The 18,213-nt window shown below is 47.5% G+C and overlaps 1 protein-coding gene across 4 annotated transcripts in view; it reads right to left on the reverse strand.

Annotated features, from left to right (window-relative positions):
• Window positions 1-18,213, reverse strand: part of MOV10L1 (Mov10 like RNA helicase 1) — a 97,346-nt gene that overhangs the window by 34,730 nt on the left and 44,403 nt on the right. For 3 of the 4 annotated variants that reach the window (XR_014709111.1, XM_084610388.1, XM_084610387.1), the window contains exons 17-20: window positions 16,187-16,365; window positions 14,184-14,330; window positions 9,350-9,471; window positions 8,008-8,107 (exon numbers count right to left, since the gene is read on the reverse strand). Coding sequence is in view for 3 of the 4 variants with exons in the window: in XM_084610388.1 (XP_084466514.1) it covers window positions 8,008-8,107; window positions 9,350-9,471; window positions 14,184-14,330; window positions 16,187-16,365 (548 nt within the window). In the remaining variant the exon portion in view is untranslated. The remainder of the gene's footprint in view (window positions 1-8,007; window positions 8,108-9,349; window positions 9,472-14,183; window positions 14,331-16,186; window positions 16,366-18,213) is intronic. The other variant, XM_084610389.1, reaches the window with a different exon arrangement.

Genomic DNA, 18,213 nt, shown 5'->3' on the forward strand with positions numbered 1-18,213 from the left:
CAGGAACGAGACCTTCCAGAAGAGAGCAGGAAGTCAGAGGCTCAAATGGAGACCCCATGAGCCTCAACAGCATGAGATTCAGGTCCAGGGGAGTGGGAGAATGGGGTCTCAAACATGCGGGTAGAGACACTCCAGACCTTTCAAAAACTGTACTACCATGTCATGAATGAAGATCAACCTGCCTTGAAACAGAGGATGGAAAGTCGAGAAAGCGACCAGGTGGACCTTGACCAATGACAGGGACAAACGTTGGAGTTTGAGGTGCAGCAGATAATCCAGGATCTCCTGCAGCAGGGCCTGCTTGACCCAAATACACGCATTCTGAGGCCCAACACGTGAATCTTTCCATTTGGCCAGGTAAGTCGCTCTTGTGGAGGGTTTCCTGCTACCCTGCAAGACCAGCTGGACACGGGTCAAGCATGCCTATTCTTCCATGCTTAGCCATGTAGTAGCCAAGCCATAAAGTGCAGCGCCACCAGGTTCAGATGCAAAAGGCTGCTGTGGTTCTGTCACAGCAGATCCGGCCAGAGAGGCAGCTGCAGTGGGGAGGTTACCAAAAGGCTCAGTAACTTGCCTAACCAGTGCTGGGCGAGGCCACGTGGGGGATATTAGGATAACTTTTGCCTTGTCTTGCCCGATCTTCACAAGGACTCTGTGAATCAGTGGCACTAGTGGGAAGGCATACATCAGCGCTCCCAACCACAGAATGAGAAAGATGTCTGGCAGGGAGCCCGTCAGTTTCCCAGACTGAACAGAACACGTGTCATTTTCTGTTCTGCCTGGACACGAACAGGCCCACCTGGGAAGTCCCCCACCTCTGGAAGATTATGCTGACCACCTCCGGATGGAGCAACTACTCGTGGTGAGAGGAGACAGTCCTGCTGAGGTGATCTGCCAGGACGTTCCTGGTTCCAGGCAGGTATGTGGCTATCAGATGAATGGCATGACACACACAAAAATCCCAAAGGTAGAAATCTTTTTGATAAAGAGCCAAAGACATGGCAGCGCCCTGCCTGATGATGTAACACAACGCAGCAGTGTTGTCTGTCAGGACCTGCACCACCTTGTCCTTCAGGTGGGGCAAGAATGCCTGGCAGGCCAGGCAAACCGCTCTGAGCTCCTTGATGTTTATATGGAGGGCCAGATCATCCCACAACCAGTGACCCTGCATGCTCAGCTTGCCTAGGTGGGCTCCCTAGCCCAGGTCTGAAGCACTGGAGACCAGGGTCAGCTACGGGGATGGGGTCACAAAGAGGACTCCCTCCAACATAGATTCGGGGTCCAACCACCAACCCAGGGAAGGCCTGATGTGGTATGGTACCCTGACTACCCTGTCCAGGTCACGCCTGTCAGGAATGTAGACCAACGCCAGCCGTGCTTGCAAGCGCCAGAGATGGCCCAACAGCCACAGGCGTGAGCCGTGGTGAGCGGGTGGTTCTTTACATGGGAGATCAGGTCTGACATGGCCTGAAAACATGCTTACGGAAGGAAGGGTCTGGCTCACATGGAGTCAAGAACCGCCCCAATGAACTCTCTTTGTTGGACTGGCCTTAAAATGGATTTTTTCTCGTTTATTAACAGGCCCAGGTTGTGGCAAGTGGAATGCACCAGATTGAGGATCCTCTGCACTTGCTCCTGAGACCTGCTCTCGATGAGCCAGTTGAGATATGGAAAGACCTGGACCCCTCGGCATCTCAGCTAAGCAGCCACGGCGCCATATATTTTATGAACACCCTGTGGGCCGATGAGAGGCCAAAGGGTAGCACTGTGAATTAAAAATGGAGCCTACCCACTATGAAATGGAGGAAGCATCTGTGACCTGGGAAGGGATGACTGTGGCCAGGGAGACCATGTGAAACTTCAACTTTTTGAAAAGGAGTACTTGTGGCACCTTAGAGACTAACCAATTTATCTGAGCATAAGCTTTCGTGAGCTACAGCTCACTTCATCGGATGCATATTGTGGAAAATACAGAAGATGTTTGTTTTTATACACACAAATCATGAAAAAATGGGTGTTTATCACTACAAAAGGTTCTCTCCCCCCCCCACTCTCCTGCTGGTAATAGCTTATGTAAAGTGATCACTCTCCTTACAATGTATATGATAATCAAGGTGGGCCATTTCCAGCACAAATCTAGGGTTTAACAAGAACGTCTGAGGAACAGTGGGGGGGGGGGCGGGAGGGAGGGAGGAATAAACAAGGGGAAATAGGCTTGAATAGAGACTGGGAATGGTTGAGTCATTATAAAAAGTAACCTAAGTTAATTGTATCCAATTTGCAAATGAATTCCAAGTCAGCAGTCTCTCGCTGGAGTCTGGATTTGAAGTTTTTCTGTTGTAATATCGCAACTTTCATGTATGTAATCGCGTGATCAACCTTCAGGATAGGTTGCAGATCCTTGATAATGCGTTGGAGGGGTTTTAGTTGGGGGCTGAAGGTGACGGCTAGTGGCGTTCTGTTATTTTCTTTGTTAGGCCTGTCCTGTAGTAGGTGACTTCTGGGAACTCTTCTGGCTCTATCAATCTGTTTCTTCACTTCAGCAGGTGGGTACTGTAGTTGTAAGAATGCTTGAAAGAGATCTTGTAGGTGTTTGTCTCTGTCTGAGGGGTTGGAGCAAATGCGGTTGTATCGCAGAGCTTGGCTGTAGACAATGGATAGTGTGGTGTGGTCAGGGTGAAAGCTGGAGGCATGTAGGTAGGAATAGCGGTCAGTAGGTTTCCGGTATAGGGTGGTGTTTATGTGACCATCGTTTATTAGTACTGTAGTGTCCAGGAAGTGGATCTCTTGTGTGGACTCGACCAGGCTGAGGTTGATGGTGGGATGGAAACTGGTGAAATCATGGTGGAACTCCTCAAGAGCTTCTTTTCCATGGGTCCAGATGATGAAGATGTCACCAATATAGCGCAAGTAGTGTAGGGGCGTTAGGGGATGAGAGCTGAGGAAGCATTGTTCTAAGTCAGCCATAAAAATGTTGGCATACTGTGGGGCCATGCGGGTACCCATAGCAGTGCCACTGATTTGAAGGTATACATTGTCCCCAAATGTAAAATAGTTATGGGTAAGGACAAAGTCACAAAGTTCAGCCACCAGGTTAGCCGTGACATTATCGGGGATAGTGTTCTTGACGGCTTGTAGTCCATCTTTGTGTGGAATGTTGGTGTAAAGGGCTTCTACATCCATAGTGGCCAGGATCGTGTTTTCAGGAAGATCACTGATGGATTGTAGTTTCCTCAGGAAGTCAGTGGTGTCTCGAAGGTAGCTGGGAGTGCTGGTGGCGTAGGGCCTGAGGAGGGAGTCTACATAGCCAGATAATCCTGCTGTCAGGGTGCCAATGCCTGAGATGATGGGGTGCCCAGGATTTCCAGGTTTATGGATCTTGGGTAGTAGATAGAATATCCCAGGTCGGGGTTCCAGGGGTATGTCTGTGCGGATTTGATCTTGTGCTTTTTCAGGGAGTTTCTTGAGCAAATGCTGTAGTTTCTTTTGGTAACTCTCAGTGGGATCAGAGGGTAATGGCTTGCAGAAAGTGGTGTTGGAGAGCTGCCGAGCAGCCTCTTGTTCATATTCCGACCTATTCATGATGACAACAGCACCTCCTTTGTCAGCCTTTTTGATTATGATGTCAGAGTTGTTTCTGAGGCTGTGGATGGCATTGTGTTCCACATGGCTGAGGTTGTGGGGCTGCTTTTCCACAATTTCAGCCCATGCACGTTGGCGGAAGCACTCTATGTAGAAGTCCAGTCTGCTGTCTCGACCTTCAGGAGGAGCCCACCTAGAATCCTTCTTTTTGTAGTGTTGGTAGGGAGGTCTCTGTGGATTAGTATGTTGTTCAGAGGTGTGTTGGAAATATTCCTTGAGTCGGAGACGTCGAAAATAGGATTCTAGGTCACCACAGAACTGTATCATGTTTGTGGGGGTGGAGGGGCAGAAGGAGAGGCCCCGAGACAGGACAGCTGCTTCTGCTGGGCTAAGAGTATAGTTCGATAGATTAACAATATTGCTGGGTGGGTTGAGGGAACCATTGCTGTGGCCCCTTGTGCCATGTAGTAGTTTAGAAAGTTTAATGTCCTTTTTCTTTTGTAGAAAAGCAAAGTGTGTGTTGTAAATGGCTTGTCTAGTTTTAGTAAAGTCCAGCCACGAGGAAGTTTGCGTGGAAGGTTGGTTTTTTTATGAGAGTATCCATTTTTGAGAGCTCATTCTTTATCTTTCCCTGTTTGCTGTAGAGGATGTTGATCAGGTGGTTCCGCAGTTTCTTTGAGAGCGTGTGGCACAAGCTGTCAGCATAGTCTGTGTGGTATGTAGATCGTAATGGATTTTTTACCGTCGGTCCTTTTGGTACGATAACCCAACACACTCACAAATCTTGGGAGACAGGCCAGTCCTTGCCTACAGACAGCCCCCCAGCCTGAAGCGAATACTCACTAGCAACCACATACCACACAACAGAATCACTAACCCAGGAACCTATCCTTGCAACAAAGCCCGCTGCCAACTGTGCCCACATATCTATATAGGGGACACCATCACAGGGCCTAATAACATCAGCCACACTATCAGAGGCTCGTTCATCATGTGCAAGCAATGCCCCTCTGCCATGTACATTGGTCAAACTGGACAGTCTCTACGTAAAAGAATAAATGGACACAAATCAGATGTCAAGAATTATAACATTCATAAACCAGTCGGAGAACACTTCAATCTCTCTGGTCATGTGATTACAGACATGAAAGTTGTGATATTACAACAGAAAAACTGCAAATCCAGACTCCAGCGAGAGACTGCTGAACTGGAATTCATTTGAAAATTGGATACAATTAACTTAGGCTTGAATAGAGACTAGGAATGGTTGAGTCATTATAAAAAGTAACCTATTTCCCCTTGTTTATTCCTTCCTCCCCCGCACTGTTCCTCAGACCTTCTTGTTAAACCCTGGATTTGTGCTGGAAATGGCCCACCTTGATTATCATACACATTGTAAGGAGAGTGATCACTTTACATAAGCTGTTACCAGCAGGAGAGTGGGGTGGGGAGAGAGAAAACCTTTTGTAGTGATAAACACCCATTTTTTCGTGATTTGTGTGTATAAAAACAAACATCTTCTGTATTTTCCACAGTATGCATCCGATGAAGTGAGCTGTAGCCCACGAAAGCCTATGCTCAAATAAATTGGTTAGTCTCTGAGGTGCCACAAGTACTCCTTTTCTTTTTGCGAATACAGACTAACACGGCTGTTATTCTGAAACCTTTCAACTTTTTGAGAAGCTTGTTGAGGAGGTTTAGGGGTGGGTGCAGCCTCCTCTATCCTGGCCTCCGAGTGTGACTCATGCACTGAGTCTGGTGCTGTCCGTACTGCTAGCTGTTGCTCCGAGGCAGTGGCAGATGAACAATGCGAAGGGGGCATTGTCATGACTGGCATGCCCCATGCACTCCAATAAGGCTACAGTGCTGGCCATTGGCCATGCTGCCAAGGCGGCACTGTCAACATCAGCGCAGCCTTGAGAGCCCAATCACTTTGGTGGAGTCTGGGCGAGGGGCTGAACTGCCCTTCTGTGCCAGAGGAATCCCCTTCTGGTGACCACAGTGGGCCATCGACACCCGCGTCTGCCTGCTGACGGTTGCCGCTGGAGACTGGTGCCTGAAGTGAGAGGGTTGGTGTCGGTATCGAGAGGACCAGAGGCATGACAGGGAGTGCTCCCCACAGGGCAGGCGACTGAGATCTGCGCTGAGAGGATGACTGGCGGGAGGATGAATGGTGCTGGCAATACAGAGACTAGCGCCTCCCCTTATGCAATCCACATTGAACAGCAGGGACTGCGATTGCTGTGCTGGAGACCGAGGGCGAACCCCAGATCCGAAGATCTGCAGCTTGGAGGAGAGCACTGCCTTGTCTCAGGGGATTGGTGGAGTGCCACTGCCCCCGAGGGGGTCTTAGCAGCTGGCTTGCCCTCATGGGGAGCCTTTGCCGTTTCCTGTGGTGCTGGCGGAGGCCTCTGCTCTCTCAGCACTTTCTCGGTTGGGAAGACGTTGATGCTGCCACAAGTTTGAGTCCCCTACCGCTCCTGGGAGTCGGTAGTGGATCCTTTAAGGGGTAAGGGCCCCGACCAGGGAGGCACATCCACGTGGCTCCAGAGTGGCCAGGTGGCCCCAACTGAGTCCTTTGCCAGATGTCTCATGGCCCTTCTTGCTCAGTGATGGGAAGCCGTGCTTCTTTGTTTTCTCTTGGGGCACTGGTGACTGGGAGTGGTGCCGGGCGGAGTTCAGTGCTGGGGGTGCACTGCACACCGAGAGCAAGGTACTAGGAGAGTCTTGGTGGGACGGCTCAGAAGCTGGACAAAGGGCAGCCTCCATGAGGAGAGCCCCAAGTGAATATCCCGCTTTTTCTGAGTCCTGTGTCAAAATTTTTTTACAAATATGACACTTGTCCTTCACATGGGATTCCCCCAAGCACTTGAGGCAGCTGCTGTGGGGGTCATTTAAAGGCATAGGCCTGTTACAGTCTGTGCAGGACTTAAAACCCCAGAGACCGAGGCATGCCCCACATGGGGCAAACTCCCTGCTAGGACTAACTTCTAACTACACTTAAGAACTACACCTCTACCCCGATATAACGCGGTTCTCGGAAGACAAAAAAAATCTCACCACGTTATAGGTGAGACCATGTCATATCGAACTTGCTTTGGGCCCCTCTGTTCCTTGTTCCCTAACTGCCCCCTCCAGAGACCCCCGTCCTTAATCACTCCCAGGACCCCACTCCCTACTCAACCCCTCTGCTCCCTGCCCCTGGACTGCTCCGACTTATATCCACATCCCCCAGCCCGTGACAGGCACTCACTGGCAGTGGCGGGAAGTGGAGCAATGGTGGCCCCAGCCTGCTCCACTCCACCACCTCCCAGCTGTGGTGCTCCGCTTCCGCCGCTGGCAAGTGCAGGAAGGTTGGGGAAAGGATGCTCCCCGTACTCACCTGCGGCAGGAAGTGGAGCACTGTGGCTGGGAGCTGGCAGAGTGGAGCAGGCTGGGGCCGGGCTGCTCCACTTCTGCTGCTGCCAGTGAGTGCGCCGGGGTATCCCTTCCCCCAAGCCCCCTCCCCCGAGCGACATGGCTGGGGCCAGGGAAGCTGAGCGGGCTGCTTCCGGACCCCTCTAATCCCCCAGGCTGCTCTGGGACTGCGGGGCCCCCAGAAGTGCCCCACCCACAGCTCCTGCCTCCCAGACCCTGGGGGTTGGGGGGGAGCCCCTGACCGCCCCTCAGACCCTCTGCCCCTTATCCAACCCCTTGGCCCTGGCCTGGCACCCTTAACACACTGCTCAGAGCAGCGTGTCAGAGCTTTACCACATTGTATGCAAACCCGTGTTATATCAGGATAGAAGTGTACTTAACACTAACTACTATAACAAACTATTTACAAGGCCCTAAAGCTTCAAGTCAGAAGAGATGAAACTGCTAGCCCTGCTATGCAAGGAAAGGCGCTCTGACTAACCACCACGGGTGGTAAGAAGGAACTGAGAGGGCACAGCGGCACCTAATATACCGATGCATGAATGTGGCACTCAAGGGGGCACCAGAGCTGGCTGTACAGATGACGCTAAGGCAAAATCTCGGATGACCATGCACATGGGCGCGCGCATACCTAGAATGGAATTTCATGAGCAACACATCTTGAAAAACAAGTATGTTTTAGCAAGATAGTGTTTATTATGAAAAGTACTCAAAACTATTACTTAAGAGTAGAAAATGCTGAAAATTAGAGCATTTGTTTAAAACTTAAGAGCTTCAAATTAAGTGGCAACATGTATTTACAACATGATATAATACACTATTAACAAACTAATACAAGTTCCCAGAACTGCACGCTCATTTCTTGGAAATAGCAACTTATCCTATCACTAGCCATGAAGTGATCGCGTTAGAAATAGGAAGCTGTTACTGGAAGTGAAGAAAGCAAGCCTCAAACCCTTTAATAAAAACAAAACAACAACAAAACCATACATATATTAAGATACATACCTGTCCATTAACTTCTGAAATCAGCCCAAGCGGAATCAAGCATTCTGGTTCACTTGCCTGTCCTGCTTCATCCACAAATACATGTGTGAAATGCCCAAGCCTAGAGTTAAATAAAATCACTTCAGACAGCTGTTTTAGGGTTAGTATATTCTGCCACCCTGTGGTTGACCTGGTCAAATAATTCTGAAAAAAATTACAAGGATCAAGTATGTGTGCTATATGCAGTCACATCTCAACATGAGAGGTATTTCAACACTTGACAGCTTTATAATATTGCCAGGGAGAAAGCAAAAGCCTAGTAAACTTAGCTCTCATTTGTGACATCACGTATTTTGAAAGATACATATCAGAAATATTTCCTGTTTTTCTTTAACTTGGTCAGAATAGAAAATTTAAGTTGACACAGAAATGACACTTTTCCTCACCCTCCCTTTGCCCCCCACCCGCCATATAAGCTGGAGAATGTCATTAGTTTAGAGCTGATGTTCTGTGTTGTGTTCCAGCACAGCAGTGCTAGTAATTCTTAAGCTAAGCAGGATTGCATGTGTTGTGCAGGTAGCGGCAAGGAGAACAGAGACACACCCATGGTTTCAAGGGAGCTAAGTGCTTTAGCAGCAATAATTGAAAAATGACCCAATCAGCACTACCTGTGATGATGTTGTGAAGGCCAAGACTATAACAGGGTTAATAAAAGAACTAGATAAATTCATGGAAGATAGGTGCATCAATGGCTATAAGCCAGGATGGGCAGGGATGGTGTCCCTAGTTTCTGTTTGCCAGAATCTGGGAATGAGCAACAGGGAACGGATCACTTGATGATTACCTGTTCTGTTCATTCCCTCTGGGGCACTTGGCATTGACCACTGTCGGAAGACAGGATACTGGGCTAGATGGACGTTTGGTCTGACCCAGTATGACCGTTCTTATGTTCTTACTTCCAAGTGCAGCATGACCTACAGTGTTAACTCCTAAAATGCTTTCAATTACAGTTGGTCCTTGGCAATACACATAACTGCCAGAGAATCACTGCTGTAGGAGAGGGGGAAAAAACCAAAACCAAAACCACAATTGTGCCACACAGTCTTCTCACTTTTATGGGATTTTGATCTTTAAATTACGTATTTTGAAAATAATGTCGTTTGAGATAATTTTATAGTTCAACTATGCTGGAAGGGCTAACTAAAATTTAATATGGCTGTAAGCTTAGCTGGGAATGCAATGTTTTACTACTTGTTAACAGTTGCCTGGTTTAAACAGATTAAACTACTTTGCAGAGTACCCCCAAATATTTATTTCATAGCCCCAAGTGTCCAAAGCTATTAATGACATGCATCCACAGTACCTTACTCCTATTTGATAAAACATTCCTGCACTGCTACATGTGGTAATTATTATCCTGAACCGTGATGCTTTCCAAATATCTTCACCATCTTTGCAGTAAAGTTTTACTGTATCACCGACTGTCTGCAAACAGAAGACACTTATTTACTCAAGTATTTTTTATAAAACTGCCACACACCAAGCTCATGATGTGTAAATTATACAGGCCAGCTTGAAGTTCAAAACCACTAAATATTTAAAACTGTACAAAAATATTTTAATAAGATTTTATTTTAGAAGCTGTACTTTAAGTATTTATTGGACCCAGCAATGCACTTTGAGGGGAGTTCGGTCCTGAGTTTGCCCAAACAAGGAGGAGTGCAAAATAAAGCACATTTTTATTACAAAAACAACATTGTATTTTCTTTATTCTTAGTTTTATAAGATCAAATCTTAACATATGTACAACCAGGACACAGCACAAATAGAAACGGTCAAAAAGGGCTGTAAAGATAGTCCATATCTCCCTTTGTAAATAAATGTAGACTTCATTAGTCTGGAAAACAATAAGGGCTTGTCTACATGGTGGTGTAATGTGTTTTTTGGGGGGGTGTGATTTCTGAAGTGCACTAATGTATAGTGCATTAATTGGTCTGTGTAGACCCTGCTGATATGCACTAAAGGTTCCCTAGTGAGCACAACATTAAAGCACACTAGGGAAACTTTTATGCATACCAGCAGGGTCCACATGGACCAATTAATGCTCAACACATTAATGCCCTTCAGAAATAATACCCTCAAAGGGCACATTACCCCTCTATGTAAGGACAAGCCCTAAGAAGAGATGAACATAAAATAATGACTGTCAAAGAAAAGATCAATTGCTCTGTGACACAAAACAAGAACACAGGGACACAACATTAAAGGGTGGGAAAAAAAAAAGTAAAGCCAACTTAAAAAGACAAAATGAAAACTACACAGTGCCAACCCAAAAAAACAGTGCCAACCCCCCGCAAAAAAAAAGTATTTAAAATGCAGTGAATAATTGAACAGTGGAAAATTCCTGCTGCATATTATTTGACCAAATAAACTTAGTAAAATTAAAAAGAAGAATTCATACAGGAAAAAAAACCATCAGCAGCATCACTATTTAGGACAAAGATGACAAGGGTTGTCATTACTTCTGTTTCAGGGCATGGCGAGGTGCAGGATTTTAGGCATCCAATGTAAGTCACAACTCAAACCAGGATACCCACTACTGCAGACAGACCATTAGTCTGTCCTGGTATGGATGTTCCTGTGTTCTGAATGTAAGCGAAGAAATTATTAAAATAAGTAAATAGATGTGTATGTTACTGTGACACTCTCAGGAGGCGGATTAAGTTTTATTGGGGCCCTGGGCCCAAAGAACATTTGGGCCCCTCACCTCTGCCCCTGCCCCCTGGCCTAGCTGGAAGCTGGGCCATGGTAAGAGCTGCCCAAGGTACCTGGGCCACTGTAGGGAACCCTGGACCCTCTACCTGCACTGGGTGGTGTGCCCGTGGGGCAGGGACATGGGCTGGGGGCTGTTCTCGGTCCACAACCCAGGGAGAGTGGACGGTCCAGGGATCCACACAGCTTTCTGGGCTCCCTGGGCAGCTCTTACCTCAGCCTAGGGCAGTTGTCCCCAAACTGTGGGGCATACCCCCCTAGGGGGGCAGAGAGGAACATATGTGGGGGGCATGGTAGGGCCCAGGACAGCCCCCACGGGGGGGGGGTGGGGAGAGACTGCCACCCAGCCACACCTCTGGCCCCCTGCTCCTGCAAGGGGACGGGGTGGTTGGGGGGGTGGGTGGCAGAAGCATGACCGAAAAAGTTTGGGGACCCCAGCCTAAGGTGACCATATGTACCATTTTGGTCCTGGATATCCCAACTTTTTTGGCAAAACTCGTTGGCAAGAGCAAATGGGACAAATGCCCAGTTTTGCCAAAAAGGGGCTCGGGGAGGTGGTGAGCAGTTGGGCTCAGGCCAGCCCTACGTGAGGCAAGAGGGGGACTTGGACTACTGGCTTGGACCAGCTATGCACAGGAGGTGGGGAAAAGGGCTTGGACCAGCTCCACGTGGGATGGGGGGCGAAGGGGTATATGCTCACCCTATCCCAGGGTCTGTCTTCCAGCCTGCCCAAGGCCTCAAGGAGAAGACGAGCAGCAGGGTGGAGGGATCCTGGAGGGCAGTGTTCCCTCTAATTTTTCCCACACAGGTGCAGAGCAACACATCCTCCATATTGGTGCACATAAAATTCATGTGGCGGGGGTGAGGCTGAGGGGGAGGGAGCTCAGGGGCAGAATGTGGAGGTGCGGGGATAGAGGGAGGTGCAGGCTCTGGGGATGAGGGTCTCAGGGCTGGGTCAAAGGTCTGGGGTGCGGGGAGGTAAGGGCTTCGGCTGGGGGTCCAGGCTGCCCCAGGGCTATGGTGGGAAGAGAGGACTCCCCCCAGCTCTTTCCCTGCAGCAGCACTGGGAGGGGGTAGGGAGGGGATGAGGGAGGAGAAGAGGCGCCTTTCCCCCTGTCGCAGCAGGGCTGGGCTGGGTTGGGACCAGACTGGGGAGGGGTGCCTCTCCCCCAGCTGCAGCAGGTCCAGGGCTGGGTTGGGGTGCCTCTGCCCCGGCTAATCCGGGGCTGGTGGGGAGAGGCGCCTCCCCCTGCCGCAGCAGGTCTGGGGCTGGGGGAGAGGCATCTGTCCCCACTGCAGCCTGAGTGCCTGCGCAGCGCTTAATAGGTTGCCATGCGGCTTAGAGGGAACTTAGCCGAGGAAATGGGGGTAGAAAAGGAGGAGCAGGAGGCAGGGCCCCTGGGCATGGGCCTTGTGGGCAATCCACCACTGAACATGCTGTACCTTAGAGTGCCACCCTGAAACTCCCATATTCACCACTGTCATATAATTAGGTACGTTTCATACAAAGTATGCCTTCTGAGGTACCATTTTAAAAGTCTTGATCTGTTGAACATTAATATCCTGTTGGATTGTATGTGCTATCACTGTATGTGAGGTTATGAAGTTTTGACATGTATGTGTTACTGAAATATGTTCTGAAGATGGAACACCCACAAACAGCCTTTTAGGTACAACAATGGATTAACCAGACAGCAGTTAATGGCTCATCAACACCCATCACGGACAGAATCCACTATCTCAGGAACTGTATACAATGGAGACTTCTCAGAGAGAACATGTAAATCATGGAGACTTCTTTACCAATGGTAGCAGACCCCTACATCACAAACAGATGTTTGCAGCAAGCTGGAAGAAACTATAAAAGAGGGGAAGTGACATCATTACTGGACCTCTCTCCCCCTTCAACTCAAAACCTAGAAGAAATGTCTGGTGGATAAAGACTTTGAACTGAGGAGGCTGGTCCCAGGCTGGAAACGAGTTCCAGCCTACCTGCTGAGGATCTGTAACCTGCTTGCACCATCTGTCAGGGTGAGACACTGCTTGATTCAAATCCTGTTTAGTGTGTAAAACTCAGACTGCAATTTATTTTTGTTTCTTAAGTATCCAATTTGGATCTCTATGCTTGCTCTTTATATTCATTTAAAATTTATCTTTCTGTAGTTAATATTTTACCTAAAACAGTGTGCTTTTTTTGAAGTGCTCGGGAAATCTCAGCTCAGTTTACAAAGGCTAGTGTGTATCCTCTCCACATCGAGGGAGGGGTGGACTGGGTAATGAACTTACACTGATCAGGCTTCTGACCAGAGCAAGACAGTACAGTTCTGAGGTGCAGCAAGGCTGGGGAGGAGCTGGGGGGAGCCTCTCTATTGTTGGTTCATCAGTGGCTGGCAAAGCATTCATGTAACTCAGCTGGGTGCAGGGCCGTCTCTAGCCATTTTGATGCCCTAAGCAGCCGCCCCCCTGCGGGGGTGGGGGCTGTGTGGGGACCCAGACTACTGTGGGGGCCGGGGGGGGGGGGAGGGAGGGCTGGCTCCAGGCCTCTGCAGGGGCGAAGCTGGCTACTTCCTGCGGGAAGTGGCGTGACCTGGCCCCAGCCTGCTCTGCTCCTCTGGTTCCTACGCTTGGGGGGAACTGCTCCTCTGCACTCGCAAGCAGCAGGGCTGGGAGCCAGGGGAGCAGAGCTGGTTGGGGCCAGGTCGCTCTACTTACTGCCATCAGTGAGTGCAGGGAGCGCAACCCCTGTAGCCATCTTCAGGGGAAGAGCTAGCTGGAGTGGGGGTGGGGTGGAAACAGGCGGAGGCCATGTAGAAGAAGTGGAGCAGCACGCAGCTGCTTAGGGCACCACGAAATTTGGTGCCACATGCAGCTGCGTACTTTGCGTATGGGTCGGGATGGCCCTGATTGGGTGCATCCCTGCCTGTGGATGGCTGTGTAAATGTAGCGCCTGTCAGAGGTTTGTGGCTTAACAACAACATCAGTGTGAGAGGGATACCCCAGGCTGGTAGGACAAAGGGCTCAGTGGTCCCATGGTCCAGGTTGCACCAGAGGAACCCCGTCACCGTTACATACATACAACTCAATGCATTATGGAGCAAATTCCATCACCCTTTTCCACACTGAGTAGCATCTTACTGTTTGAAGTAGTCCCGTTGACATAAATGGCCTACTTACAGAAAAAAAAAGCGTTACACAATGAGTTTAAGTTTAGGCTCAAATTCTAGCACAAATTCCAGCTATTTACCACAATTAACATATTTTCGCCAATTGATTATCTAGTGAATTATTTTTAACCCTAAAAATATAAATACTATTTTCCTCAGTGAGTTTAATAAACAAAGGAAAGTCCTAGGAGTGACATTTTAAGATTAAAAGTATACATCCTTTTTTTAGTATTTTAATTAAAAAGGATTTACAAAATTTACCTCTTCACACCTGCAGCTAGCATTAACTCTGACCATAGCTCCTGGTTTTAGGAGGTTACTATCATGCAGTCGTAAGCAAACTAAATCCGTTGCACTGTTGGATGGTGCACAGACCAAAATTCGACTGTCTGGTAAAGTATAATGTATCTGCATTTTAAAAAAAGTGCAGCTTTTTAAAACATTTCATTTGGAAAAGCTACATTCATCACAAATAAAGCAAGCACACAGTTCAAATATTTAATATAATTCAGACTACAATTACGAATGTTTCTACATTCGTCATGTTTCTACATTCGTCATGTTGCAGTTCAGTCAAAACTCAAGGAAACATCTTTCCCTAGACTGGAAATTCAATCACCATCATCAGATTGAAACACACACCATGAATGCAGGGTATGTGCTTTTAAAGCGGTGGTTAAAGCTCTAGTGCAGGGGTCGGCAACCTATGGCACGTGTGCCAAAGACGGCATGCGAGCCCATTTTTAATGGCACACTGCTACCTGCCGGGGTCCTGGCAGGCAGCAGCGTGCCATTAAAAATCCGGCCCGGCCCACTCTTCTCCATTCTCCGCCCCCTCCCACGGGGGCAAGGGGCAGAAGCTTGGTCCTGCCAGCTCCCCTGCCTCTTCCCGCAGCGTGCTGGGTTCCTACCCCACCATCCCTCCCTCCCTGCCAGCTGATCAGCTGATGGCCCTTGGAGGTAGGGGGAAGGGGTGGGGGAGGAGCGGAGTCAGTGTGCTCGCTGCTCCTGGTGGAGGCGGAGAAGAAGCGGGAGCAGGGACTTGGGGAAATGGGGCATATCCCCTCCAGCCCCCCTGCCGTGAGGACCCCAGCCTTCTGCCTGACCCCCCCCACACACACACCCAGCCCTCTTCCCTGAGCCCTGCAGACCCGCACACTCCCAAGGCCCCTGCCCTGAGTCCTGTACCCCCCCACACACACCCAGCTCTCTGCTTGACTCCTTCACCCCCACCCCATGACCCCAGCCCTGACTCTGGCACCTCCACACATACCAAGGCTCCCAGCACCTTATGCCCTGACACCTGCACCCCCCTCACATGCCCCCAGCCCTCTGCCGTGACTCTTGCATCCCCCCACATCCCCAGCCCCCCCACACCCCCCACATCCTGACTCTTGCACGCCCCACATCTCCATCCCCACCCTGTGCACCAAATGGGAGCTCCTGCACCTCCCCCCCACATTCCCACCTGCACCCCTCCCACCAAATGGGAGCTGTCCAGGTAAGTGCTCCACACCCAAACCTCCTGCCCCAACCCTGAGCCCCCTCCCTCATTCTAGCTCTTGGCCAGACCCTGCACCCCAGCCTGCTCCTTCACCCCCAGCCTGTGCTCAGTGGACTCCCACCCTCAGCTCAGTGCAGAGAGAGAGGAAGAGAATAGGCTAGAACCAGGGAGAAGGTAGGTACCCACTGTATTTTGGGCAGCGCCGGGACCTCAGACCGGCAGCGGGCTGAGCAGGTCCAGCAGCTGGGATCCTGGCTAGCAGGAGCCAGCGGATGGAACCCCTGAGCGGCCGGCGGCGTAAGATCAACATTTTAATTTAATTTTAAATGAAGCTTCTTAAAACATTTTGAAAACCTTGTTTATTTTACAATACGACAATTGTTTAGTTATATAATATATAGGCTTAGAGAAAGAGAGAGACACCTTCTAAAAAACATTAAAATGTATTACCAGCACATGAAACCTTAAATTAAAGTGAATGAAGACTCGGCACACCACTTCTGAAAGGTTGCCGACCCCTGTCTTAGTGAATAGTATTTAAACAAAAATACTGAATTAAAAAACTGACTATATGTTGTTAAAAGATTTATGAACACAAACTTGTACAGAGATCTTCTCTTGGGTTTATTTTCACATGGAGAGAGTTGAACTGAAATACCCTCTAAGTGTTAGCATGTTTTTTTAAAAGCTATTTTTAGTTTTGATTATGATAAGTATCTATGGCAATTCCAGAGATTATTGCTTTGTTGTTCACTATTACCTGTAAGATCGCTTCTATCACTGTTACAGTTTTTCCAGTTCCCGGTGGTCCGAAGAGAACGTAAGGAGTTGGACGACATTCACCACTAAGTATCCTTTTCACTGCTAATTTCTGATGCTCATTCAGCGCAGGATTGAAAAATTCACAGTCTCTCTGTTCAGGTGTCATGATTCCATTGACTATATTCAAAACAGATAAGCATTACAAATACACAAGGAGAGGTTTTTTTTATAAATTAGTATTTCAGTTAAACAGATTTTGTTTTAATGTGATCTAGACTTTATAATATAATCATTTTAAAAAGACAGTGATAGCTAAAAATGTATCTGACAACTCTTTAAATTCCCAATCCCAATAACAATTAAAATAGAAAAACAAGACCTTCAGTTTCAAACGTGCAAAGGGCCATTCATAGATTTTTAAGGCCAGAAAGGACCATAATAATCATCTAGTCTTACCTCCTGCATAACGCAGGCCAAAGAACCTCACACCAGTGAGCTCTACATCAAGCCCATACATAACTTCTGTTTGACCGTTAGAACATATCTAAGAAGGACATTCAAGTCTTGATTTAAAGACTTCACATGATGAAGATTCTGCCATATTCCTAAGTAAGCTGTTCCAATGATCAATTATCCTCAACATTAAAAGACGTGCCTTACTTCTAATGAGAATTTGTCTAGCTTCAACTTCCCACTGTTGGATCCCATTATGTTTTTTTCCCCATTAAAGAGTCATCTATAAGAAATTTCTTCCTCATGTAGGTACTAGTAGACTATGATCGAGTAACCTCTTAGCCTTCTCTCAGATAAAGTAATTAATTTGAGGTACTTAAAACTTTCATTCTAAGGTATGTATTCCAGACCTCAAATCATCCTTGCAACTCTTTTCTGAACCTTTTCCAAATTTTTCAACATCCTTTTTGAAGAACTGGACACAGCATTCTAGTAATGCTGTATAACGAGGTAATGCTTCTTCCCTACTTCTAACTTGATATTTCCCTACTTATGCATCCAAGGATCACGTTCACCTCTTAGCTATATCATCACATTGCGAGTTCACGTTCAGTTGGCTTTCTAGAATGACCCTTAAGTCCTTTTCAGTGTCACTGCATTCCAGGATTCTTTCAACCATCTTGTAAGTATGACCTACAGTCTTTTCTTCTAGATAGATGTATGACTTTGCACTTAACTGCACTAAAACATGGTGTTCAAATGATCCAACCTTACCAAATGATTGGTATCATCTAGATCATTCTGGATAATTGATCTATTAATAGCAGTTAACTCACGTGATTAACTCAAAATTAATTGTGATTAAAATTAATTGTGATTAATTGCCATTTTAATCATACTGTCAAACCGTAGAATACCAATTGAAATTTATTATTCTTGGATGTTTTTCTACATTTTCATATATATTGATTTCAATTACAGCACAGAATACAAAGTGTACAGTGCACACTTTCTATTATTTTGATTAGAAATATTTGCACTGTAAAAGTGATAAACAAAAGAAATAGTATTTTTCAATTCACCTCATACAAAGTACTGTAGTGCCATCTGTTTATCGTGAAAGTGCAATTTACAAATATAGATTTTTTTTGTTACATAACTGCACTCCAAAACAAAACGCTGTAAAACTTTAGAGTCTACAAGTCCACTCAGACCTACTTCTTATTCAGCCAATTGCTCAGACAAACGAATTTGTTTACATTTACAGGAGGTAATGCTGCCTGGTTCTCATTTACAATGTCACCTGAAAGTGCGAATCAGAGTTTGAGTAGCAATTTTGTAGCTGGCATAGCAAGGTATTTACATGCCAGATATGCTAAACATTCATATGCCCCTTTATGCTTTGGCCACTATTGCAGAGGACATGCTTCCATGCTGGTGACGCTCGTTAAAAAAATAACACGTTAATTAAATTTGTGACTGAACTCCTTTGCGGAGAACTGTATGTCTCCTGCTCTGTTTTACCTGCATTGTGCCACATATTTCATGTTATAGCCGTCTCGGATGATCACC

The sequence above is a fragment of the Lepidochelys olivacea genome (genome assembly GCF_965140295.1).
Source record: "Lepidochelys olivacea isolate rLepOli2 genome assembly, chromosome: 1".
Taxonomy (NCBI): domain Eukaryota; kingdom Metazoa; phylum Chordata; order Testudines; family Cheloniidae; genus Lepidochelys; species Lepidochelys olivacea.